The 27,866-nt window shown below is 45.3% G+C and overlaps 1 protein-coding gene across 1 annotated transcript in view; it reads left to right on the top strand.

Annotated features, from left to right (window-relative positions):
- Positions 1-816: 816 nt before the first annotated feature.
- Positions 817-27,866, top strand: part of LOC146009675 (RUN and FYVE domain-containing protein 4-like) — a 42,013-nt gene continuing 14,963 nt past the window's right edge. The window contains exons 1-4 of the mRNA XM_083150131.1: positions 817-1,016; positions 16,521-16,631; positions 18,515-18,590; positions 19,764-19,920. Coding sequence (XP_083006257.1) covers positions 980-1,016; positions 16,521-16,631; positions 18,515-18,590; positions 19,764-19,920 — 381 coding nt within the window. The 5' untranslated portion in view covers positions 817-979. The remainder of the gene's footprint in view (positions 1,017-16,520; positions 16,632-18,514; positions 18,591-19,763; positions 19,921-27,866) is intronic.

The raw sequence follows: 27,866 nt of genomic DNA, 5'->3' as shown, positions 1-27,866 counted from the left end.
CTAAATTGATAAATGATAAAGTATGTGTAAGTGTATGTGCCCCTTTGCCCGCATTTTTCAAGCCCAAACCAGCGTTAAGCCAGGCAAAATACAATTAGGTCATATTTTATTGACACTGTTGATTTCAGATTTGAATCATTAACCCTTTGCAAAACTATAGTTACTTACATACCTCCCAACTTCTAGGGTCTTTGAAGCGGGACTTAGGCGGCGCGTGCCCAAAATTAGGGGGCGTGGCTTGTCAAAAAGGGGGTGTGACCTATATTCGCATCTACTCACGATGCAACTCCACCCGTTTTGACGCTGTGGGGGCATGGTCCAGAGGCTCTGTGAGCCCCTAGTCACGCCCACAGCACTCAGGAATACAGCATCTATTTATCGCTGCTCAGCAGCAAATGAGACTGGGGTCTCCCAACAGGCCCCCCCCCCCCCCCCATGGGACACTGCCGGCCCCAGGCGGGACGTGGGAACATCCCTGAAAACCAAGACATTCCCGCGGGAATCTGGACTGTTGGGAGGTATGTATTCAAAATGGTTAAATATGGTGCATTTGCCCACTTTTCCAGCAAATTGCATGCCCAAATTAGTGTTGGGACAGGAAAATTTCAAAGGGGTCATATGCATTTGCAAAAGTGAATGTTCTGAAAAAGAAGTTGGAGCTCGAATAAGAAGCTAACTCCAGCCTCGGAAATCTACATAGGGTTAATCCCAGAGCTCTGCAGTAGTACTGTTACTGTAGTGTAGACTGTCATAGGGAAGGGCTGGGGGCCAGCAGTCACCGCGCTAGCTGCTGTCACAATGAGCAGCACACCTCAGCTCTCTGCTACATTCCGTTTCTTACTTGGGAAGGGGAGCACGCCCCAGCCCTGCCCTGCACCTGCCGGAGAGCGGTCCCTATGCCCGCCGCTCATCAGCTGCTGTGTGCAGGGCTGTCCTGCTGTCCAGAAGCCCGGCTGCTGGCGGAAGTAACAGAGGAAGCATGGCAGGGAAGGAGCCTCTGCTGGGCACCCTGAAAGGTTGGTGGGGAGTGTCGTAGCTATAGGAGAGGGTGATGCACAGTTTGTATAGCAACCTACACGTTTCCAGAGGTTTTGGAACTACAAGTCCCATTATGACCTATCAGCATATGGTTTGCTGGGACTTGTAGTTCAACAACAGCTAGCTATACATCACTGACTGGCTATAAGCCTGTCTTATAATAGTCGTGGGAAGAACGTCGGGGTAACACTGACTGGTGGGATCGGGTATAGGTGATGTGTGCACTACTAGTCATGGGACTGCTCAGGAGGTGACTGGGAACACTGTCAGCTGTGGCACAGGTAACTTTACATTACATACTGCTGTAATAGTCCCAGTATAGCTGCAAGAAGGAGAAGCAGGACTTTAATTAGTAAATAAAAATGTTTACAATTAAGGAAAAAGGAACAGTGTGTGAACTGTTGCATGTGGCTGTATCTAAAGATTCTTATTGGTGATATATTCATGTGTCTCTTTCTCTAGAGGAAATGGATTATAGGTGTGGAGTAGCTCACAAACAATGTCTGGGTAGACGGTCAAAAGGTCAACCTTATTTTTTCATGTTTTGTTGTCATAAGTGTCAACATAACAGCACGTTTACCCCCAATTAGTGTAGTGCATACCCTTGCACGGCTTGATTAGCCATGCTTTGGTCCAGTTGCCTTGGACCACTACTACTGCACTCAACACAATTTACTGTTCACAGTCGGAATCCACCTGGATGGTAAAGAATGAAAAAGTCCCAAATGTCTGTGAGGTTACAGTATAGATGTAGACGATGTCTAGTTCGACAGTGACTAGGTCGACACCTAAAAATGGTTGACATAACCTAGATCGACATTGACAGAAGGTCGACACAAACTTTAAGTCGACATGAATACGGTCGACATGAGTTTGTTTCGTTTATTTGATGTCTAAGTGTACTCCATCCCCTGTCATGGCTTGATGCATTTGGGCATGGTGCCTTGGGGCAGCACAGGCGGTGTAATGGTTAGCATTATTGCCTCACAGTTCTAAGGCCATGGGTTTGATTCCCACCATGGCCCTAACTGCAGAGCTTGTATTTTGTGTGGGTTTACTCTGGGTACTTCGGTTTCCTCCCACATGCAGGGGTAGATTTATTATAGTGGCGCCTATCTCGCCGCTATAACAGTTCCTGCTTCGCCTCATTAGCGAGGCGAAGCAGGAGGGGACACCGACAAGATCTATTAAGATCTTGCCGCCGGAGTGGGGGAGCGCTAACTCCCCCCTCCGGCGATGTCCCTCCTGGAAACAGCACATCAGTTAATACTGATGCGCCGTCTCCTTCCCCCCCAGCCGGCTCACTGCGCATGCACAGGATCTCGCTAGTCTCGCGAGATCCCAGCGCAGCTCAGCGCCAGCAGCAGGGACAGCGCTGTCCCTGCTGTTAGGTATAGTGCATCGCCGCCTGCAGCTGGCGAAGTCGACAGCTGCAGGCGGCGGAACGGTCAGCGATGCTGACCGTTCATAAATCTGGCAGGAGGCAGGGGCGCAGTGCAAAATATCGCCCCTGCGCTATGCCTCCTGCCCCACACCGCCGGCGTTAGAGTAAACGCTCGGCAGGTGTGATAGATCAGGGGAAGCACTATCCACTGCTATAACGCACGGGGATAGCGCAGATTCCCCTGATCGCCTAGTCATAAATCTACCCCGCAGTCTCTGCATACCTCCCAACATGACCCTCTCCAGGAGGGACAGAGGGGTAGATTTATTAATAGTCCTTTATTGTTCCTTAAGGGCGCAGGTTCGCTTCACCACTTTATCGTGGTGAAGAGAACCTGTCTTTCGCCTGTATTTATTATTGTCTGGCCGCACGTTATGGGAGTGCGTTATCCCCTCCTGCCGGGGATACGCTCCCTCCCATAACGAATGACGCGCAGGCATCTGGTGGCGTCTTCTGCGCATGCGCCGGATATCTTGGTCTCGCTTTGGTATCCGGCGCATGCGCAGTTTACAAAGGCAGATGGGGGGAAGACAGTGGTGCGCACGCGTCAAGCTCGAGGCTGCGGCGTCGTCACTGCACCTTGTGGTAATTTTTCATCTGTGGCCCAATTTCTAGTTAATTTACCCTGTGAGTGCCGCAGCTGCACTGCTTTCAAGGCAGGAGTGGATGGATGCCTCATGTTGGAGGCTGCTTGTAGGTTGAAAAAAAAAAAAAAGGTCAGAAACGAAGTGAACAACGCCAAATCTGACTGGCGTAGCAGACAGCAGCGCTAAGCCGTCGGGAGGAGGATAGCGGCGAATCGTAAATCTGGTTTGAACGCTAAGCGCAGTACTTGTAATAGTACTTGCGCTATGTCCCCGCCCTCCCATCGCCACCGTTAGGACACCGATAACACAGGTTTGATAGATTAGGAGATGCGCTATCCCCTGCTTCAGCGCACGGAATAGCGCATTTACACATCAACGCCACATCATAAATCTACCCCAGAATGCTCTATTTCTGGACTTTCCTCTTTATTAATGATTGCCATCACCTGTTTTAAACAGGTTAATGGAGAAGAAAGGTGCTTCACCACACTATATAAGTAACTGTAAATAAATAGGCACACTTATATTCTTACTCTTAGCCCACTTGGATAGTAAAGTATGAAAAACCACCTTTAAAAACTCATGTCCACATTAAGCTTGTGTCCATATCTCCCAACATGACCCATTCCAGAAGGGACACAATGCTCTGTTTCTGGACTTCCCTCTAATACTCTTAATGTATGATTGCTATCGCCTGTTTTAAACAGGGTACTTCATATTAAAGGTGTTCAAAATAGAGATGTGCAGTTTCGGATTTACTCGGATCTCAGAAAGGGATCTTATTGGCTATCTGTCTGTCACATGTTTTTCAGCCAAAATATGTGACTGTTGATAGCCAATAAGATCCTGTTCTGAGATCCGAATAAATCCAAACCTGCACATCTCTAGTTCAAAACAGGTGATGGCAATCATAAGTTAAGAGAAAAGTCCAGGAATAGAGCATTCTGTCCATCCTGGAGAGGGCCATGTTGGAATGTATGTGTGTCGACCTTCTGTCAATGTTGACCTAGGGTATGTCAACCATTCTTAGGTGCTGACCTAGTCACTGTTGACCCAGGGACCGCATACCATATGTGAGTCATCTGGATCCCATGGCTTATGAGCTGTGAGGAATCAAGAGTCAACTGCTGATAGTGTCCAGGGAAGTTATGTGTGTGCAGTTAGCTCACTTCTCTGTACACTCCCAGGGCGAGATGTACTAAGCCTTGAAAAGTGATAAAACGGGGAGCTGATTGGCTGGCAGTATATCACTATCTATTTTATCACTTTTAAAGCTTAGTACAGCTGGCCCCCTAACTCTGATAGTCATAATTAATGCTTAGGGCAGGGGTTCCCAATCTTTTTTGAATCACGGCACCCTAGAGTATCAGAATTTTTTCACGGCACCCCTAGGCCAAAAAAAATGTAATTAGATAGGGTTTATATGCAATTCTTAGGGTCAGTTATGTGGTAAAGGGCATGATTTGCTTCTGTTTGTACACATTTTATGATTGGCAGCCTCCAGCACTGGTTTTGCTCATAAATAATTAACCAATAACAATTTGAGTTGGTCCTGGACCACCAACCCAGGGCACCCCTGCAAGTGTCCCAAGGCACCCCAGGGAGCCACGGCGCACAGTTTGGGAACCACTGGCTTAGGGGTTTACATTGGAAATCACACCTGGGATCTTGACATGGGTCCGTCACAGAAGCGACACGGCATTTGCGATGATTAGCCCCCACAGCGACTTGCCAATAATGATGTCAGAAAGGGGGTGGGGCGGAGCAGGGGTACGTCATTGGGGGAGGGGGGGCTGCTGCTGCCTCCTCCTTATAGTGTGAATGGGACCCAGGTCGCTCCACCCGGGTTACTCATTTACAGTGCCCAGCAACCTGGGTTCGTCCTGGGATTAATCCTGCTTTAAACCCGGGTATGAATCCTGGGTTGCTGGACCCAGGTTTTTTCAAATGGTCATTTCAGACAGTACAGAGACCTGGGGAAAAGAGATTATGGAAATTTTGGACCTCATTGGCTCTCTGCTGCCTGAGTCAGTTGGACCGTACACGAAATGTAATTTTGAACAATCCACAATCGTCAATGTGCAACCTAATCTGTATTAAAAAAACTGTATGTTTTTTTGAATGTCCCTTCTCTTCAACTGTGGTTTCAAGGCGAGGACTCAAAGAGCAGAGAAACTTTCTGTGTGAGTGCTCGAACCATGTGGAAACAATAAAAATCAACCAATGTGATGTACTGTTTATAAGAATAATAAAATGTGTCTATTATTTTCTGTAATGGCGTACCAAACGCAGTACCAAAAGATTGGAGAATAGCAGAGGTAGTGCCAATATTCAAAAAAGGAAAAAAGGAAGATCCCGCTAATTACAGACCCGTTAGTTTAACATCAATTGTGGGTAAACTATTTGAAGGATTTTTAAGGGATGGTATCCAGGAATATTTAGATCATCACCATCTACTCAGTACTAACCAACATGGGTTCGTGAAAAATCGTTCATGCCAGACTAATCTACTAGGGTTCTATGAAGAGGTTAGCAAAAACCTCGATAATGGAAATGCTGTAGATGTGATTTTCCTAGATTTCGCTAAAGCATTTGATACTGTCCCACACAAGAGATTGATTAATAAAATGGAGAACCTAGGATTGGGTGAAAATATCTGCAGATGGGTAGGGAATTGGCTATGTAATAGAGAACAAAGAGTGGTTGTGAATGGTGCCGTATCAGATATGATACCGGTACTAACTGGAGTGCCCCAGGGTTCGGTTTTGGGGCCCATTTTGTTTAACATTTTTATTAACGATATTGGGATAGGGTTACTCAGCAATGTATCCATCTTTGCGGACGATACAAAACTTAGCAAAGTCATCAAATCACCAGAAGATGTCACCATGCTTCAAAATGATCTTGCAATTCTAGATGAGTGGGCAAAAAAATGGAAGATGAGGTTCAATGTAGATAAATGTAAGGTTATGCACCTTGGGAGACACAACCAGTGTGCAAGTTACAACCTTAGCGGAGAGGAACTGGGTAATTCCATACTTGAAAAGGATCTAGGAGTCCAAATAGACAGCAATCTAGGATGTAGTGCCCATTGTAATGTAGCTACAAAAAAGGCCAACAAAATAAACTAGGGACTCAAGGGTAATTATGCCACTATATAAAGCATTGGTGAGACCTCACCTAGAGTACGGAGTACAGTTCTGGGCCCCACACTATAAAAAGGACATCATAGAATTAGAAAAAGTCCAAAGGCGAGCAACAAAGCTTATTAGGGGAATGGAGAATTTAAGCTACGGGGAGAGATTAAGCAATTTGGGACTATTTACATTAGAAAAGAGACGTTTAAGGGGGGACATGCTCAACATGTACAAGTATATCAAGGGCCAATATAAAGAACTGTCACACACCCTATTTTCTACTAGAAAGGAATCTAGGACGCGAGGGCATGAGTATAGATTAGAAGAAAAAAGATTTCATTCAGCTAGTAGAAAGAATTTCTTTACGGTCAGAACAGTCAAACTCTGGAACTCTCTTCCCAGAGAGGTGGTAACGGGTGGCTCATTAAATGCGTTCAAGGCAAAGTTGGACAAACATTTACTGGAGAAAAACATCCATGGGTACAAATAAGAAATATAATTTGTCTGTAAAATACCAGAACCTACCAAATCAGCAATGGATATCTATACCAGGTTGAACTAGATGGACGCAAGTCTTTTTTCAGCCTTACCTACTATGTAACTATGTAACTTTGTGAAGTAGAAACGCCTATTTCCTTGTGAAGTGATATAAGAATTCAGTGGCGTACCAAACTTAAGGTTTTAGGTGCTCGAGTTAAGTCCATAAAGGTTTCTTTAATGGTGGTGAGAGAACCGGACAGACTTTTCTTTATCCAAATGATGTGCTCAATTTTGTAATTGTAGAAGATAGAAATAAAAATATTTTTTATGTAATGGATGGCAATCTTTTTATATAGAAGACTGGAGTTACGAAGTGATTGGCGCGTACCCTCTCTCACATGAAGTGGGTTAAAATTCTATATTCTGGGGGTAGTGCTGCGCTCAATCTTTGGATAATGATATCGGTAGGAAATGGCAGAAAATAAAAGGGCAGCCCTTAGTCACCGCAGCGAACGGGAGTTAGCGGCGTGTGAAGTACTGGGTGCCACAGCACTCATACGTCACCGCCGTTATCCCGCAAGTAGCGGTTTGGACACCGGCACCCTAAGCTGCACCAGTCCCCCCCCTCCGAAAACCCGTTGAAAGATCCATCACGCTGTAAAGGGGTACCCGAAGACTTGTTACTTTGCAAACCTAGACTAATGTTTGACGGGACGCCGCAAACATAGTTTAGATAAAAGACTGAGACGATCTACGCTGCAATCTGTGCAGTTTAATTGATAAATTGGACAATTGGACTTTTTTCAGGCATACAGACTGGGAGATATTTACTACAGATTATGCACAGTGGCTGATAACCAGTGCATTTGTGAGTATTAAGACCACAGCACTGCATGCTTGTATCTTTTTCCATATATGATACTATTTTAAGTAAAATTTGTTAGAATAACATTGTGTCAGATCTATTCAATTGAAGTTCAGTTCCACTTGAATCACGTACATATACCTTCTAGATTTCCCATTTATTTATTTATTTATCATTTATTTATTTATTTTCTGCCATTTCCTACCGATATCATTATCCAAAGATTGAGCGCAGCACTACCCCCAGACTATAGAATTTAATCCTTGGGATACAGTCAGATCCCACAGTGCTTTTGCAGCTCATCACCCCGACTTTTTCAGTGCGCAGGTATATCCAAAAATTTATGAAGTGTGTTTAGATGTACACGTCTAAAGGTATTGTTATCCTGGGTTATACAAGAATTTGAACCTTCACCCTTTACAAACGGACACCCCAGGTGAATATGCGTACCCTACTCATGTTGGAAAGGGTTTTTTTAGACGCATTAAGGTATATTTATATAATCACTTTCTCTGGCTCCAATATGACTTCATTGGTGAATGTGCTTCCCAGGTAGAGTAAAAATAAAAAAAATATTTTGTGTAAGATTGTACAATGACAACTTATTCCTATAGCACCTTGGTGAAGGTAAGATTATAAAAAAAGGTGGTGGGCATACCTGTATTGACACTATAATATGGCTGATTGAGAGCCTATATGGGTGTCTTTCTTAATCAAATAAAAAAAAAAGGGGAACCTCCACCTTCTTAATGGGAATACCTGTTGTAAATGTGCATACCTTACTTACAACATGTAAGGTTTCACAAGCATATAATGGTTTCTTTTAGTCATATATCACGTACCCAACTCACATCGTCAGTGGTTAATGCAAGGGTCATAAGGTATCTTTCCTTTGGAAATGTTAATTTCCTAATCCTCCTCAATTAGGTAAAACAGAATTGAGATTTTTCTCCTATTATGGTTAAAAATGTTTTTATTTTAAAAAAGGGTCAGGAGATATCCCCAATGGGATATAGTTCAACAGATGACACCATAAAAAAACAGGAAATTCATATAACAATGTCCAAAAGCATCAGAAAAATGTTAAAAAGAAGAGAAAAAAAGAAAAAAAATCCAGTATAAGTACAGATTCTTGGTACAGGTAAAGCATCCAGGTGAAAAACGACGCGTTTCTGTGCAAGACCTTTATTAAGACTGACAGAGAATGTTAAGAGCTCACTATTTAAGGGTAGAAAAGCCAATCCAGGAAGCAGGAAGTGTCCTGCCCCTGGCTACATTAATTAACTTTTTATAAATACAATGGGCCTTATTTTAGTTCACTCTTTCTCACAAAATCCTTCTTAGATGAGCAAAACCATGTGCACTGCAGGTGGGGCAGATGTAACTTGTGCAGAGAGAATTAGATTTGGGTGTGGTTTTACATCAAAGTAAGATCTATATTGCAGTGTAAAAATAAAGCAGCCAGTATTTTCCCTTCACAGAAACAAAATAACTCACCCAAATCTAATTCTCTCTGCACATTTTACATCTGCCCCCCTGCAGTGCACATGGTTTTGTCCATCTAAGAAGGATTTTGTCAGAAAGAGTGAACCAAAATAAGGCCCAATGTTATCATTGCATTTAATTCTGCAGTACTTATTCATTAGACAAATCAATATATACCATATATTTTTTTTAAATCGATTCACAAAAGGTTATTTTTTTTACAGAGTGAATAGGTTGTCGTGACGGTGCCGATAACTTTCGGGTTCCGAGGTTAAGACTTCAGTCTTATTCTTTTTCAGGATTTCTTTTTTCTCACTCATGGTCTCCCAATTGAACTGTTGTGCCTCCGCATGTGTTGTTGGCTCCCGATCAGTGACAAAAGATTCACTCTCTCTTGTCAGACATCGGCGCTGGCAGCAGGAAGCGCATTAATTCCCCCAGAAGTCCTCATGCAGCCATTTTGGAAGAGGGCTTTTCAATCTATGCACCTCTCTCCATCTTTAGGATGGGCACACACAATATTAAACATAGGCTTGAGGTTGGTGACCATATTTCAGTAGGGCTATAATGCAACATAAAGGTATTCGAAGGTAAGTATGCCATTAGAAAAAAATGGGTCGTCATGACAATTCAATGTAACAAACTTATTTAGTATGGAAAGTTGCACAATGCCGTAGATGATTTGACAATACTGCAATACCTTACACATTATCAGATTTGGTACTGCTTTCCTAGCACGGCGCCCGTCTTTTCATACCCCCACTATCCACGTCGGCGTGGAGTTGATTTTATATAGTGTGGCGAGCGCAGCGAGGCGAGCGCACGCGGACTACTTTACATGTATTCCCCCTCGAATAGTGTGGTGGCGTTAGCAATGGGGGGGGGGCCATTTCACCCATGAGGGGGGGTTAGCAATTAAAATTGGGGTTTTGGGGGCTTTTTACATTGATTCCAATGTAAAAATCTCGTCGATTGCATCATCTCATGCATCTTATGCCGCACAAACACATAAGATGCATGAGATGCTTGAGATATCAGCCCCACACATACAATCTAGATTGTGGGCGCCGTGCTAGGAAAGCAGTACCTCAGATTTTCCCAGACAGATCTTATATATCGATGTATCATTATCACATATATACTTAATACATCCCTGCAGGTGAACAGAGAAGACCAGCACCAGTCCACATTATGATTTTCAAATATGCAGATTTATTGTCCAAAAAACGACATTTCAATGCTCAATATTCCAGAATAGTAAAGTGACACCCAACAGGCAAATACTCATCATTTAGTGTTTGTATTTACTAGAGTGTGTGGTCACAGGCAACTGCACCCCATCCTGGGAAGTGGGTGCTGTTTGCACCTCATTCTTAGGAATGGTGAGTGTGTTGGTACTTCTGTATCTATATATTTGGGTTGATTTTTAATTAACCTGTTACTGTGATCATAGCTTTCTCATGCACCCTAGATAAGCTCATTTACCTGAAACCTGTGACAGCTGCCCCTTTAATACTAATTCAGGTGCTGTGTTTGGGATTCTCACCTTTAAAAGCCATAAGGTACATGGCAGTTGAGCGTTAACCCAGAAAAAAAACACATGTTCATTTTAGCTATGATGTGTAAGCAGTTGCCAGGTTCCCATGAAAATCAGTTGTTAGTGTAGGACTTGCAGTGAAATGGGGTCCCTTGGCGATGGGCTGCAAGCTTAAATGCATTGCTCAATTCATGAACTAAAACCCCATTATTTATTTAATTGATTATTTGAATGTTAAGGTGAGTTAGTTTGTTGTAGTGAATGCTGGGCCCCCTGTGTGTGTGTGTTTGTATGTATATATATGTATATATATATATATATATATATATATGTGTGTGTGTGTGTGATAATGATACATCGATATATAAGATCTGTCTGAGAAAATCTGATAATGTGTAAGGTATTGTCAAATTGGAGAGTTTTTTTAGATCCCGATATTATTACGGAATCCAGTGATGAATTTCAACGGTGACATTAGTGGTGGTACATAATGGTTTTCAAGAGAAATACCTCTCTATAAAGTAGTTTGGCACCAAGTAATTTTTCCTCTTTTCCTAATGATAGGGACAGAAATTCAATAACAAAAATGGGTTGTTATAAATGTAAGAATCCTAAGTGTATAACCTGCCAATTCATTAAGGAGAGTACCCATTTTTCTTTTCCAACTATCGGTACATCTCATCCAATTAAGAATTATATTGACTGTTTGTCAACTTTTGACATATATTTGATTTCTTGTTCCTGCGGAGTCTGATATGTTGGGCGTACTTGTGCGCTCAACGTAAGATTTTTAGGGCACAGGAGAAATGTGCTCAAAGGCGTAAGAAAAGATAGGGTACTCGCCACATGCGATGTGATGCCATTTTTCACAGAAATCATTGACATGTGTTAAAATCATGTTAAATGCACCCCAAAGGGCATTTGTTATTGTACCACCCCCACTATAAACGGCAACCCGAAGCGTGGCGAGCGCAGCGAGCCCGCGAGGGGCGACGGTACGCGTCCTACAACCTTTTCATACCCCCACTATCCACGTCGCCGTGGAGTTGAGAATAGAAAGTGTGGCGAGCGCAGCGAGCCACCGAGCCAGAAGCGTGGCGAGCGCACGCGGATACCTGTGAAGGCCGTGAGGGTACGCCGATACCTATGAAGGTATCCGCGTCCCCTCGCGGGGCTCGCCACGCTTTGGGCTCAGTGGCTCGCTGCGCTCGCCACACTTTCTATTCTCAACTCCACGCCGACGTGGATAGTGGGGATATGAAAAGGTCGTAGGACGCATAACGCGGGCTCGCTGCGCTCGCCACGCTTCGGGTTGGCGTTGATAGTGGGGGTGGTACAGTGTGAAAAAATGACATTTGGAGTGCATTTAACATGTTTAATACTAATTGGATGCATTTGTGATCAAAATCGCATGCCATGGCATCGTATCGCATGCGATGCGATGGCATACGATTTTTATGACAAATGCATAAAAAATACATAGAAATCGCATGCCATTGCATGCCACTACATATGGTATGCGATGGCATGCGATGGGAGCCGTGATACTCCACAAGTACCGAAATGTCTGACCGGTTCTCACCACCATTAAAGAAACCTTTATGTACTTCACTCGAGCACCTAAAACAATAAGTTCAGTACGCCACTGAATTCTTATATCACCTCACAAGGATAAAAGAAACCGAGATAGACGTTTCTACTCCACAAAGTGGTGTGAGTTTGGTACGTCATCACAGAAAACAATACACAAATATATTTTTTCTTATAAACAATACATCACATTGTTGGTTTTTTTGTTCTTTACACATGGTTTTAGAACTTACAAGGAAAGTTTCGCAGCTCGTTGAGTCCCTGCCTTGAAACCACGGTTAAATAGGAGGGACATTCAACAAAGGACTTAGAATTTCTTTTATACATATTAGGTTGCGCCTTGATGAATGTGGATTGTGAAAAAATTATTTTATATAGCACAGAGACCCGGGTCGACCCGCGTTATTTGTGCGGTGTGAAAGGGGTATTAGTGTATTATAGCTGCTTTAGTATAGTATTGCATTTTTGTTCTTGTGGTTATTTGTTTATTCTAGGCTTATAATGTGCACAGTAGAGGGCCTTACAATATATGGTACAAGTTGTGTTTAATTTACATTGTTTGCACTATGAAGCAAAACAATGGATTTTGAAAGCCTACCACCTAGTAAATATAGTTGAAAAAAGTGTCTCTAAAACCCCACTGCTTAGTAAATATAGCTCATAGTATTCCATAAATGAGAGTCACAAGGCCTGAAAAGTGAATTATATCACTCTTGAAGGTGCTGGTAAATGTTTTGGCCTTCTGTGTAAAGCATTTATACTATTGGAGACCCTGGAAAAAAAAAAATCAGACCCCCCTATTCATTTATAATGTGATTAAGGTGACTTACTTAAAAAAGTACATATCTGGTATCACCATGCTCAGGAAATGTAAGCAAAATCCAATTTTGAAGTAAATTTTATTAATTCTACTAACTGCATAAAATGACCTATTGTATTCTGCATTTTTTTTACAGGAAGTGACACCTCAATTGTCCTAAAAAAACAACAATATGATTAGCTACTTGTATAAATGGTTTATGAATGATGACATGTTCATACCAAATTACCTGTGTATTTCAAAGCACTTTAACATAAGGCCTGTGAGGCACCTTATGTTGCCTTATCTTGTATTGTAAGGTAGGAAATCTGAGGAAAATTTATTTCATAGAAAGGTTAGTGGACAAGTGAAATAGCCTCCCATCAGAGGTGGTAAGGTCTGGTATTTACTATGTGATCGCATAGGCAATGGGATCTGGGTGGGATTTACTGTCCAGAATCACATTGCAATATGCAATAATTTTGGTGGTTTGTATGATCCTACAGCTGCAGAGACAGTCGCTCCGGGAGGAGCACGTCCCTGCGCTCTGCTTTGCCGGGTGCCGCGAAGTCTGTGCATGTAGTCTGTGCTGACCCCCACCGACCCTGCTAACCGCACTGCCCGGCCGGGGGTAGCCCATAGGGTACAATGGGCTACCGCCATCTCAGAATGGCGGTAGCCCAGGGACCTGCGTAATGTTTATACATCTGGAAGTATCGCATTCCCATAGTACCCTATGGGCGAAGCAGCTGTGAGATCTGAGATTCCTGCTGTGGTCCCTCCTACATACATCCGGGGGATACTTAATATTTGCGATTAACCCCCGAAAATTGTTGTTTTTGGGGAATTAGCTGCAAATATTACATGGTAAATGGGTCCTTAGAACAGCAGAGCAATTTAAACATGCATGGAATAGACATAAGAATCAAATAGGGTTTAAGGTAACACATAGTTAAAAAATGGGCAGACTAGATGGGTCATGTGGTTTTTATCTGCCACCAAATTCTCTGTTTAAAGAACCAGTTTATTTGGAAATTATTTTTGGACTGTCAAGTGAGTTAGGGCGAGATGTATCAAATGGAAAATGCGGTAAAACCCCGGTTTTACCGCATTTTCCAATGTATCAAAAATGATACCGCACTGAACGGTATCGCCACCTTTGGGTGGCGATACCCTATAGAAGCCTATGGGCTTCTTTTCGCCGCCCGCCGACGCAAACCCGTCACCTCGCCGACCCCCCCTCTGGCTTACCTTCCTGAAGGGTCCTTCTGGACCCCGGAAGGTAAGCCCTGCCTCCCCATAGTGAAGCAGCCGGACATCCTTCCGGCTGCATGGGGGAGGAGGAAGCGCCGGGGACAGCATGCATAGCTGTCCCCGGCGTGAGGGGAGAGCGTGGCGGCAGAGAGGTGACGGAGACCCCCCGCACACCAGTGTACAGGTATCGCGGGGGGCCTCCGTCACCGCACCACTATGCCAGCCGCATATGTTAGTACATATGCGGCAGCATCGCGGCGATGTATTTTAATACATCCCGCCCTAAGTAGGTAAAGATGTTCATACCAGAAAGCAGAGACTTCTTCTTGCAAACCACTGTTGGAATTGATCTGTTATCATTATCAGGCAGACTAGTTCTTTAGTTAAGTTTGCTATTTTAATTTTTTTGATAGTGCAAAAATGATTACTATAGACCAGTGGTTCCCAAACTTTTTTGAATTCTGGCACCCTAGACTATCAAAATGTCTTCATGGCACTCCTAGGCTAAAAGTGTTTTATTGAGAAATTTTTGGTACTTGTGTAGTTTCACGGCGGCAGCTCTAAGCTACGTTTTCAACGTAGCCTAAGCTACTGTCAGCGTAGCCGGCACCGTGAAACTACACTGGGAGCAGGGTGGTGGGTGCTTTGTTTTATACTTACCGACCTCTGCTCAGTGATCCCCATGGGTGACGGTCACTCCCCTGCGGCAGCTTTCAGTCCCCCTCCTCCGGCAGTCACTCCCCAGCGCTAGCAATGTACATAATTCAGCGAATTTCCGCTGGAGGAGCATCACATGGTTTCCCTGCTCCCCCCATGGGGGAGCGTTCATTGTCCGCTGCCAGTGCCAGAGGAGGGGGACTGAACGCTGGCGCCGGGGAGTGACTGCCGGAGGAGTAAGACTGAAAGCTGTCCATCGGTTGACTTGATGGATGCGGTGGCCGGGCCAGAGGAGGGTAAGTATAAAGCACAACACACATAGATTTCCCCCACTATCCACGTCATACCCCCAGTATCCACTTCGGCGTGGAGTTGATTTTATAAAGTGTGGCGAGTGCAGCGAGGCACCGTGCCCGAAGCGTGGCGAACGCTCGCATATCTGTGGGCCCTCGCGGGGCACGCTGCGCCACGCTTCAGGCTCGCCACACTTTATAAGATCAACTCCACATCGATGTGGATAGTGGGGATATTAACCATTGTGTCGTTTCAGGGCTCCAGAAGCACTTACGTAGTTTACGTAGGAAGCAGAGTGCTGTATTGGTATTCTCAATACAGCACTACGTAACTGTTGCCGTGAAACTACACAAGTACCAATAAAAAAAAAAAAAAAAAATTAATTAATTGTGTTTAGATGTCTTCCTTAAATTAAATTATGTGTTGAGGCACAGGATTCACTTTTGTTTGTCCACATATTTTAAGATTGGAAGCCGCAAGCATTGGTTTGACCTGTTAAATTGACAATAAATATTTTGAATTGGTCCTGGATAGGGATGCCAATCCCGGGGCATTTTTTCAATCCCGGGAATCGGGATTGAAAAATGCTCAATCCCGGGATTCCCGGGATCCCGGGATTGGCATCCCTAAAAGAATATTGCCGCTGTACCCCCTCATTTACTTACATTTTGAGCTGTGGAGGGGGGCAGGTGGCAGAGGTGCTGACAGCAGTGGTGCGGGGGCATGCGGCAAAGGTGCGGAGGAAGGCGGCAGGGGTGCGGGGCAGGCATCGGGAATGACGCGGCGGCTGGGAGGCGCGTCGGGTATGACGTGGGAGGCGTCTTCCGGATGCTGGGGATACCACGCTGCGGCCTGCGCAGCGTGACCTATGACCGAATCACGCTGCGCAGGCCACACACAGGGTCGGGAACAGCCGGGCAGCGTCTGAGCGACTGCTCAGACGCTGCACGGCATTAGACTGCGCATGCGCGGCCTAATCCCAAAATCCCGGGATTGGATAGTCCAATCCCGGGATTGAAATCCCGGACATTTTGTGGCCAAATCCCGGGATCCCGCCGATCCCGATCCCGGGATTGGCCACCCTAGTCCTGGACCACCAACTCAGGGCACCCCTGCAAGTGTCCCAAGGCACCCCAGGATGCCAATGCACAGTGTGGGAACCACTGCTGTAGACAATGAAATGACACACTATTTAGAAATGAGGGATAAGGATTTAGTTTATGTGATATTTTTTGGTATTTGCATCCAACACCTTCATTATGTTAGCATAGGGATGAAGGCTGTTCTTTGTAATAAAATCATGGATAGTGGATATAAATTAATAAATGTTTTTTTTTTTTTTTTTTTAAACAGCTTGTGTCCTGGGAATGCAAGAAGCTGGTTCCGAAACAATCACCGATGACTCTCCCCATGTCATTCCACTGTGTGATATAATAGAAATGATTGTGCGCAAAGGACTTAGGAGTAAGTGGTGGTATCTAATTTCATTTACAGGTTAGAAGGTAGATATTTAGAGGAAACATTAACAAAAGGTAACATCTGTTAATGCTTTCTTTGGTTTTGTTTGTTTGTTTGTTTGTTTTAAATGCTTTTGTCTACTTATCCTGTGCATCTGTTATAGTAAGTGGGGGACCGATCTGCCGCTTATTGGCATATCTGGCAAATATTTGCGTAGTGTGATCAACCACAAGTTTTTGGTCTGTCGGACAGTTATGGTATTTAAGATCTACAATGTCTAGGTCTACAGTCATATGGTCGACCACTATTGGTCGACAGGTTCAAAAGGTCGACTTGAGTTTTCATGTTTTTTTCTGGTACTCGCCATGCTTCGTCTCGGTACACTATTATATTCTCCCTCCCACATTGTAGAGGATGGTAGGGTATGAAATGCCGCCTTTTGGCACATCGGCTCAATTTTGACCTTGACGACCTTTTGACCCTGTCAACCTTTTCTCTGTTGACCTTTTGACCCTGTGGACATTTTCACCCTGTCAACCATTTGACTGTTGACCAATAGTGGTCAACCTTATGACTGTTGACTCAATTTATCATGAGTCTGGATGCCCTGTCGGACATGTTGAAGTGTCCAGCATGTCCGACAGATCCAGTCATTTCTGAGCTGCGAGTCAACCTCATGGACTTGTGCCATGCCCTTGCTTGAAGGATCAACATTTCTTCTACTCCTTCACAGGGAAGGAACTGGGAAATGTCTTCTTCCCAGAGAAAGCGGGTTGGGATCATTTGTTCGACAGTCGTTAGGTCAACACCATTAGGTCGACATGGTTCTAGGTTGACATTGGTTAAGGTCGACATGGTTCTAGGTCGACATAATCATTTGGTCAACATGGTCTGTCGATAGTCAAAAGGTCGACATGGGGTATTTGATTGTTTGATTCGAATGTCAACACAGTCGCTGCACTCACCATGCTTCGGGCACGGTACCACGTTACGCTCGGCACACTATTTTATTCTCCCATCACGCCCTAGTGGATGGTAGGGCATGAAATACCGCCTGTCGGCACAAAAAACTGTCAAAAACCCCATGTCGACCTGTTGACGTAAATCATATCAACCTAATGCTTGTGTCGACCTAATGACATGTTAACATTAACCCATGTCGACCTATCCCCATGTGGTAATTCCAAAAACATAGAATATAGATTATCTGCGTAAAATTTGAGTCGCCTATGTATCAATGAGATAAGGGGAATCACCTGACCCCAAAAGACTTTTAGAAAAAAAACACAGAGCTATCTCATTTAAAACAACTATCCCCATGTTGACCTAATTGTGTCGACCTAATGATTGTCGGCCAACTTGCTGTAGATCAAATGACCGTATCCCGAGTAAGCAGATATCTTAAAGCCATAGACTGTGACATATCCCCCCATACTAAGGCAGTCTCCCTCCTTTTACTACAGCTGTTTCCTCTTCCTAATAGAATGTAAGATCTCTGTACGGCACGTCTGCATTTGTTTTGTCATAGATATAATAAAGGTGAATTATGCTTTGCCTTTTAGAAGGCATTTTGATTGGGAACAATGCTTGCGATGTGCCATCACAGCCCAACATCCTTCCTTTTAAAAGGAAGGATGTTGGGCTAGTGAAGTATTGGCAATGAGTATGGCTCACATTGCTATCCAACATCACTCCAAATTGCTAAAAAAGTGATTGCTTAAAATGTTTAGCCTACTCATAACTATTAAAAACACCAGAGTTAATTTGAAATGTGTAAGCATACAGAAGTTCTCGGTGTCAATGCAGGTAGTGTTGGAACACTTTTTTTTTTTTGTTCAGTAAAGGAGCAAAGTGTGACAAATCTGTATGTTTTATGTCCTCTCTTCCAGGTGGGGCATTAGGGCTGAAGAGGAGAGATTACTGGCACTGGATAGAGGAGCTTCCTAAACATGATTCCTGTGGCAGGTTCAAATAAAAAATTAACATGTTTGAGGGTATATTTCCTAAAGTGCGGGTTTACAGCAGTGGCGTTGGTATACATAGCAACCAATCAATCAGATTCTGAATATCTAGAAAACAAAAACTGAAGTTTAAAGAATAAATATAGACAAAAACAATAATACAATCATAGGTGAAAACCTACAGCAACCTTTTACTTCTTACTGCTCTATGAGCAGGAATAAACTTGGTAACACTTGTGTATTGTAACAGTGAAAACATATGTAGCAACAATGTAGTTAAATAACTAGATAATGAGAAGAAGCGTAGTAAAAAAAAATGTAGCTTATAAAAGCATCCAGTAGTCTTGTACAGTATAAACAATGTAAAAGGCTGCTCAAAGTTTTTGTAAACAAAACCAAAAAATGTATTTTGTCACTTTAATGCAGTAATTGTCTTTAGTGATCCCCCAGATTACCTTTGAGGAAATGGATGGTTCACTTAGGGCGGGGAGACGCCAGTTATGTATCCTCACTTCCATTTGTTTCATGAAGGGGAACTTGCAGCACTACAGTATCCGATTTTTTTCGGCATCTGCGCAGGTGCATTTCTGCGCATGTGCAGATGCTGGGTGCGAGCAGGCACGGCGAATATGCAGACGGTGGGCATGGGGCTGCGTTGGCAGGGGGCATAAGCCTTAGGAACGACCAGCGTTTTATGGGCGTTACCATGAAACCGCTGGGTGTTCTCGTTCAAATTGGCCGGTGATGCGGGTGTGGGAGGCGGGCAAAGGGGGCTTGCTGATCTGAGAAACCCAAGGCTGCGAATGGATGATTGTAAAAATCATCCATTCACAGTCGTGCGGGGTATCACAGCGTGCAAGGGGGGGGGGCGGCCATCCCTGCGGGCTGCGTTTAGTCCACACGTAACACTGAAAATTCAGTTACTGCATATGATCTATGCAGACTAAAAAAAAATTGCACCTAAATCTAAACCCTGTTTTTTATTAAACCCCTGTTCAATGTTGCAGAGTCGCAGAATACAGAAGGGTCATTCCATGAAATAGAGTTAATATATAAAGTTTGTTTATATAACCGATTAAACAAGTTTTAGTTAATGTTATAAAGATTCATTTTTAGAATTTTCTTTGTATGTGAATTTCTTTTCAATCTCCTCTTTTTTTCTTTTGTTTTTGGAAAGGTTATCCCAACTATCTGTCATGATAGAGAAGACCATGGCCTGTCCCAAGGTGATAACTCCACAAGGGAAGGGGAGATATTTCCTACGCTTGGCTCTCAATAGGAAATCCTTAGTGGTCGCATTCCAACACTTGCAGCATACACCAAAATTGCTTGAGGTGGGTTATTGCAGAGCAATGGGAGAGTTTTTCTATCAAATTGCAGCTTTAAGCTGGGTACCCACTAGACCACATGCACAATATCGGCTGACCATTTCCCTGGAGTCCTGGACAAACGATATAGGGCCTGATTCAGCTCGGATCACATATGATAACTTACTTGTAGCAGTTTAGCAGATGCAATCCTTAACCCTTTGAGTGCCAACGTTGCTGTGATCGATCCTCAAAATATCCACTAAATATGCCCGCATCACTCTGTCCTTCTAGTATACATAAATACAAATACAGCCAAAATTAATTGAAGTTTCGGTAAATATTGCACCCAAAAAAACAACAGACGCTGTGAGCGGTGCTGGCATTTTTAACGGATATTTTGAGGATCTCTCGCAGCAACGCTGGCACTCAAAGGGTTAATAAAAAGGTTTCCTTGCCAATTTTCACACCTATTTTGACAAATTCCCATGGCACTCAAAGGGTTAAGCAACACAAATTCAGGACAAGGTGCAAACCACCCCCTGACTGCATTTGTGATCACATTAAATTGTGATGCAATCGCAGTTCAAGAGAAATATCGTGACCATCAGTCAAGATGTCCCTCTGTGACTGCAGCCTGCGTAAGTGTGCACATCGTGTGCACACAATCGTGCAATGCCGGCCCCAGTGGTTGGAGGATTGGTCTTCTGATCTGACGTGCTCAGGGCAGGCGCCAGGGGGGTCAAGGGGGACAAGCGTGACGGGCCCCAGAGATCTGAAGGGCCCCAGAGTTTCCATACGCCGGCACGGCCACTGCCTGTACTAGCTGGCCTGTCAGGGACCCTTGCGGCCCGGCTGTCTACTGTGCACCATCTGTTTTTGGCTGAGTCTGACTGACTCACTGTGTGCCACTGCCGTCTACTGTGTGTGCGCCCTGCCACTTGGCGCGCAGAGCCATCTACTCTGTGTGTGCACACGGCCTGGTGCCGCAGGCGCACAGCCTTACCCGCCGCTGGTGCTGTGGCCTCAGTCTCTGGCACCTGTACTTTTACTGCGCGGGTCGTTTGTTCAGCACTCTGCGAAAGACCTGCTCTGCCTGCTCGTAGTGCTCATTGTGAATGCTCAGTGCATTCTTTTGTGAAAGTGACAGGCCAGCAGCAGCCGGAGCCAGCAGGAAGCAGCAGCAGGACTGAGAACGAGAGAAGTCCGCACTTGTAAGCAGGATCTGGAGCAGCGAAAGTTTAAATGAGGCTCATGCAGAAGAGCGTTGTGTGGATTTGGGATTAGGTGGGGGGGCCCCAGAAATATCATTGTACAGGGCCCCAAGATTTCTGTTGCTGGCCCTGGACATGCTGCGCGTCATATCAGTTGGGATTGGGAGCAGATTGCATGTTCTTTTAAGCACATTCAATCTGTCATTAGATGGCTCATACAACCGGGGTCATGTGACACTCCCTCCCTGACTAGCAGAGAAGAGAGGTGCAGCTTCCTGGTGGCACGTGGCAGTGAAGACGCTGGGAGCTGCAGAAGTTTCCAAGCGGCAGATGGGCGGGCGGCTGAAGAGAGCGGTGGATGTCCTTTTGCTAATTCTGTCACTACTCTGAAAACAGTTTTCAGAGGATTACTGCATTAGGGCTATTTAATAAGGGAGTAAAGCAGCAGATGTGAGCAGATAGGTAGTTGCTGGCAACCTGTAAATTTAAAATAAAAAATCAATAAAATTGGATTTTTGGTACTCCTATCCTTTTGATCCTAGTAGGCCAGCCCCCTTTTTTAAATTAAACTTCAATCATACAATCATGCAGCAGATGGATTGTATGACGGATTGTGAGTACATTGTGTGTCCAAAAACCACCAGGGACTGCTGGGGTGCTGAAGGTAAAGTTGGACACAATCATGATTGTAAGCAGATCTTTCTGATGTATGGCCACCTTAAGTCTAATATAGATGTCTGGCTTGTGAGGCCAAGGAAACTGCGTCTCGCTGCTCAGTCCTTGGTCTGGTCACACTCAAAACGCAGGCCCTCCCTACGAACACCTCTATCTGTCCTGTGCATGTGCAGAAGGCCACCATCGGGCATAATGCAGGTTGGATCACTTATGCAATCCAACCTGAATTATCCCATAGTGTTTACACACTGAGCAATTTCACTAATGACCAAACGACATACAGTAGGCTGTGTTCTGAGGGCATTGCCGGCTTCTCTTTCTCTTTCGTCCAGTCCGGTGACACAGCTAACCTTGGGATGTAGAGGGGTCCGCCAGGAGCCAGGCACCTATGCTTCAAACTTTGGGAGCAGGCTCCTCCCTTCTGCATCCCATCATGCCTCAGTTTCGTTTAGGTGCCCACTGGAGTGGGTGCAATGCTGAGTGGCTGCGCGCAGCCACACTTTTATTCTTTGGTTTTTTAGTTAGGTTTTATTATTTTCTTAACTTATAGTGCAGGTTTTGCCAGCATAGGACTTCTGTGGAAGTCATTACATGCTGAGAGCGCAGCAGGACACAGACAGAAGCGCGTCCTGTCAGTGTCCTGTGTGCAGAGAGGTACATTCAGGGAGAATGTGCGCTCTGCACAGCGCTGAGCTCCGCTCAGACGGAGACTGGTCCTGGGCCACGGGGGACCCCATCCAGCGCCTTGCTAGAAGGGGATCTTGGGGAAGGGTCCTCCAGCGATGGCAGACGCCATCTTTAACGGTTTGGGAGCTGAAATCCCCCAGGGGAGTTGAAGCTCCTTACAGGACGCCCAGCGTTTCTGGGCAACTCCAAGTGATCCCTAGAGGGGGAGTCACTGGAGATGAGAGAGAGACACGGTGGGTGCGCCTGAAGGGGATTTGGCGCCAAAAGCGCGACTTCCCTCACTGTTAGGAAGATTGGATTCTTCCACTCGTTTCTGGCGCCATTACTCTGTGCTTGCTGCGGAGCTGAGAAAGACAGAGCCTGCTCAGAAGTCTCTCTGGAGAACGCTTCCTCCACTGTATCGCTAGCAACAGGAACACAGATAAGTACACTTGGTGCATTACTCTGTGACTTTGCCTGAACGTTGTACAGTGTTTAATACTTTGATATTATCATGGCAGACGAGTGCAGTTCTGTTGCTGGGGAGGGAGCGCTTGAGATGTTTTATCATTGCAAGAAATGTAATGTAAATATGTCGGTTGAACAGTTGGACCAGGGGGAATTGTGCCCTTCCTGTGAAGCTGTCCCCTGTGGAACTCGCACCACAAGTCCCAGGGAGGCTGAGCCGGCCTGGGCTGTGGCTTTGGGACAGTCTGTAAAAGCTTTAGCAGAGGCTTTAAACAGGCAGAGGGGATCGTTAGTAGGATCACCAGGTCCTATTCCCTCATCTCAGGGATCTCTTCCCCTTTCACAGGGAGACCCCATATTGCTGCAGACTATGCAGGATACTGCTCAGGGGGTGCATAAAATGTCTTCCCTTTTGGAGCAATTCACAAAGGTTTCTGATGAATTTATGCTACGGCAGGGGTCCCCAGTGGTTCCTCCAGTATATGCTGATGATGATGTGGAGGAAGAGGATTTAACTTGGTCACAGGGGGAGGAAGCAGATTTCTCAGCCTCTGGTATTGAGGACCTCATTTGGGCCGTCAAACAGGCATTGGATTTACCTGTAGAGGAAAAGTCCTCTACACAGTGTGTGTTTAAGCGCAGTAAAAAGGAACCAGTTTCTTTTCCATCAGATGAGGGCATGGTGGCTCTGCTGGGTGAGGCTGGCAAAGCCCCGGACAAGAGGCTATTGATGGCAAAAAAATATGCAAATATGTATCCCATGCCGGAGAACCATGTTAAGGTGTGGGAGAAAGTTCCGTTGGTGGACTCCTCAGTGGCCAGATTGTCAAAAGCCACGGCACTTCCAGTGCAGGGTGGCGCGGCTTTTAAAGATCCGGTAGATAAAAAGGTAGAAGGCTGTTTAAAGGCAGTTTTTGAGGGAGTCGGTTTCACTATGAGGCCCATCATTGCCTCGGCTTGGGTGGCTAAGGCCATGATCAAGTGGACTGAGTCATTGGAGAGTCATCTGCAGCATGATGCTGAAGCTTTGGCCATGGTTGAAAAGTTAAAGTGTGCTGCGGAGTACATTGGTGAGGCCAGTGAGGAGGGCGCTAAGATGGCGTCAAAAGTCTCGGTCACGTCTGTCACGGCCAGAAGGGCTCTCTGGTTAAAAGCTTGGGACGCAGATAGTGAGTCCAAGAAGTCCTTAGAGAATATTCCCTTTAAAGGGGAGTTGTTGTTTGGTTCTGAATTGGATGAGATAATCAAACAGGCAACGGGTGGTAAGAGCACCTTTCTTCCTACTACTTCAAAGTCTACTGGGTCGAAGTTTGGAGTGTTCAAGCAGTCCTTTCGTCCCTCTTTTAGGGGGGGAGCATCTGGCAGAGGTCAGTCAGGCCGGGGAAGATTTCAAGCCGGCAGAGGTAGGGCTTCCAAGTCCAGGTTTGGCGCCTTTAATAAGAAGCACGTTGCCAAGGGGGAGGACAAACCCTCGGCATGACGGGGCGGAGACTCCCTGTTCTGGCATCAGGGTAGGGGGTCGGCTCCTGCAGTTTCAGGACAGTTGGAAGGTAGTCACGGACGATCAGTGGGTGCTTTCCATTGTTTCAGAAGGATATCGGATAAAACTGAGAGGCCCGCCCCCTCACAGATTCCTTCCAACGCCCTTACCAAGGACAGCTTCCCTCAGAGCTTCTCTTTTGGCAGCAGCCATATCTCTAGAGGAGAAGGGGGTAGTTATTCCAGTACCCCTAGAGGAGAGAAGAAAAGGGTTTTATTCAATACTCTTTTTGGTTCCCAAGCCAGACGGGTCTTTCAGGCCCATTCTAAACTTAAAATCTTTGAATGCTCATCTCTGGGTGGATCACTTTCGCATGGAATCTCTACGGTCAGTGCTGCTGAGTATAGAACCAGGGGAGTTTTTAGCATCAGTAGACATTCAAGATGCCTATCTCCATGTTCCCATTCACAGGGAATTCCAGTCTTTGCTAAGATTTGCAATAGGAGAGAAGCATTGGCAATTCCAGGCACTCCCATTTGGACTAGCCACGGCTCCGAGAGTATTCACCAAAGTGATGTCCATTATGGCGGCAGCTCTCAGGTTGGGGGGGATAACTGTTATCCCTTACCTGGACGATCTGCTTTTCAAAGCGGAATCGGCAGAGAAGTTGAAGGTCCACCTGGAGAGGGCGACACAGTTTTTAAGAGATCAGGGTTGGATTTTAAATCTACCCAAGTCCCACTTGACACCGACGCAAAATCTGAGATTTTTGGGGGTGATCATAGACACACATCTTCACAGGGTGTTTCTCCCAGAATCCAAAGCGTTGGAAATTCGGCTGATGGTTTTGGAAATTCTCCAAGCCCCAGCACCATCAGTGTGGCAGGGAGTCAGACTACTAGGGAAGATGGTGGCAACCTTCGAAACCTTACAGTTCGCCAGGTTCCACTCCAGAATTTTTCAATGGAACATCCTGGCTTGTTGGTCAGGAGATGCCAAAAGGATGAAATTGGAGATTCTTTACCTGTCCACGGAGTCCAGGAGGTCTCTTTTGTGGTGGACAGATGTGGAGAATTTACAACTGGGAAAATCTCTTAGGTCTTGGGATTGGCTGGTCATAACGACCGACGCCAGTCTGAAGGGCTGGGGGGCAGTGACCCTTCATCTAAGACTACAAGGACTTTGGTCAGTAGAAGAGACAAAATTGCCCATAAACATCCTAGAGCTGAGGGCAGTACTGAATGCCTTACTGCAGGCGGAGACGTATCTCAGAGGGTCTCCACTGAAAATTCAGTCGGACAATGCCACGACGGTGGCCTATTTGAACCATCAAGGCGGGACTCGCAGCAAGATGGCTATGGCCGAGGTATCCAAGATCTTCAGCTGGGCGGAGAGCAATGTTCCAGCATTATCGGCCATTTTTATACCGGGAATCAAAAATGTGGAGGCGGATTACCTCAGCAGAGAATCCCTACAGGAGGAAGAGTGGTCTCTTCATCGGGATGTCTTTCAGGAGATTGTCAGTCGTTGGGGTCTTCCAGACATAGACCTTATGGCAACGAGATCGAACCGTCAAGTTCTGATGTTTTGCTCCCGAGTAAGGGACCCGACGGCTTGGGCGGTGGACGCCATGACAGTTCCGTGGGAGTTCCAGATGGTGTACATCTTTCCACCTTTGCCCATGTTGCCGAGAGTCTTGAGGAAGATAAGGGACCAAAAGGTACGAGCAATTCTGATTGCTCCAAACTGGCCCAGGAGGTCTTGGTACTCCACTGTACTGAGGTTGTCGAAGGAGTCCTGGAAACTACCTCTAAGGCAGGACCTGTTGTTGCAAGGGCCGTTCCTTCACGAGGACCCAGCTCGTCTAAATTTGACGGCGTGGCTTATGAAACCTCCTTATTGAAGAAAAAGGGGTTTTCTGATGAGGTTATACAGACCATGTTGAGGGCCCGCAAGCCAGTGTCTGCGGCTAACTATCATAGGGTCTGGAAAATCTACATTAGATGGTGTGAGAGACAGAAGCTGCACACCTCCAGATTCAATTTGTCTAGACTTTTGAATTTCTTGCAGGATGGCTTTTCTTCAGGCCTTAGTCTGCAATCGTTAAAAGTACAGCTATCGGCCTTATACATATTTTTTCAAAAAAGGGTAGCTTTGTTGCCGGAGGTGCAGACGTTTTTACAAGGAGTTGCTAGACTCAAACCACCTTATAAGCAGCCGGTGGCACCTTGGGATCTGTCTTTGGTTCTTTCCATACTACAGAATCCTCCTTTTGAACCGCTTAGATCTGCGGATTTGAAGTACGTAACATGGAAACTTACTTTTTTATTGGCTATTGCATCAGCCAGACGTGTGTCAGAGTTGGGTGCTTTATCATGTAAGTCACCGTTTTTGATTTTTCATGATGACAGGGCTGTGTTACGCACAGTTCCAAAATTCCTACCTAAGGTAGTGACGTCTTTTCATTTGAACCAGGATATTGTACTTCCAGTTTTTGTTCCCCCAGAAGGGGTTAAAAATAGGGACAAAATGAAGAGATTGGATGTTGTCCGCGCCTTGCGGATATACATTGAGAGGGTAAAGGACTTTCGCAAATCGGATTTGCTCTTGGTGCTATATGATGTGCATAAGATTGGGTGGCCTGCATCCAAGCAGACCATCGCACGTTGGTTAAGATCTACCATTGCCTTTGCCTACTGTAAAGCGGGTAGACCTGTTCCATCTCGTATTAATGCACACACTACCAGGTCGGTTGCTTCCTCCTGGGCGGTGCGCCATGGGGCTACGGCGGAGCAGTTGTGTAGGGCTGCCACCTGGTCCTCTGTTCATACCTTTACCAAATTTTACAGGTTCCATGAGTTCGCGTCGGAGGACGCTTCATTCGGACGGGCAGTGATGAGAACTGCTGGTCTGAGCGTACCCTCCCAAAGGACCGGCTCGTGAACTTCCCAAGGTTAGCTGTGTCACCGGACTGGACGAAAGAGAAAAGGGGATTTTTGTAAGAACTTACCGTTCGAACCCCTTTCTCTGAGTCCAGTCCGGTGACACAGCGATCCCTCCCTTACGCTCAGTTAAGTGTACCGTTCATGTGTTGCCATGTTATGGTTAATGTTATGTTGCCTTAAAAGATATATGCATATATAGACATATATAAAAGATGTTCAGGCATTGTTCTGAGTTATGTATCCTAGTGTGCTTTTGAAGTCAAACTGAGGCATGATGGGATGCAGAAGGGAGGAGCCTGCTCCCAAAGTTTGAAGCATAGGTGCCTGGCTCCTGGCGGACCCCTCTACATCCGAAGGTTAGCTGTGTCACCGGACTGGACTCAGAGAAAGGGGTTCGAACGGTAAGTTCTTACAAAAATCCCCTTATTTACACATATCTTTTTAAATATGGCGATGATGACTTGCCTGCAACAAAAGCCTTCAGACCGATTTCATAACCAGCTAACAGTGGCATCCGCTATATTA

This window comes from Crinia signifera, chromosome 6 (genome assembly GCF_055691185.1).
Source record: "Crinia signifera chromosome 6, ASM5569118v1, whole genome shotgun sequence".
Taxonomy (NCBI): domain Eukaryota; kingdom Metazoa; phylum Chordata; class Amphibia; order Anura; family Myobatrachidae; genus Crinia; species Crinia signifera.
The sequence above is the reverse complement of the archived record's forward strand: the minus strand, read 5'-3'. Positions and strand labels throughout refer to the sequence as shown.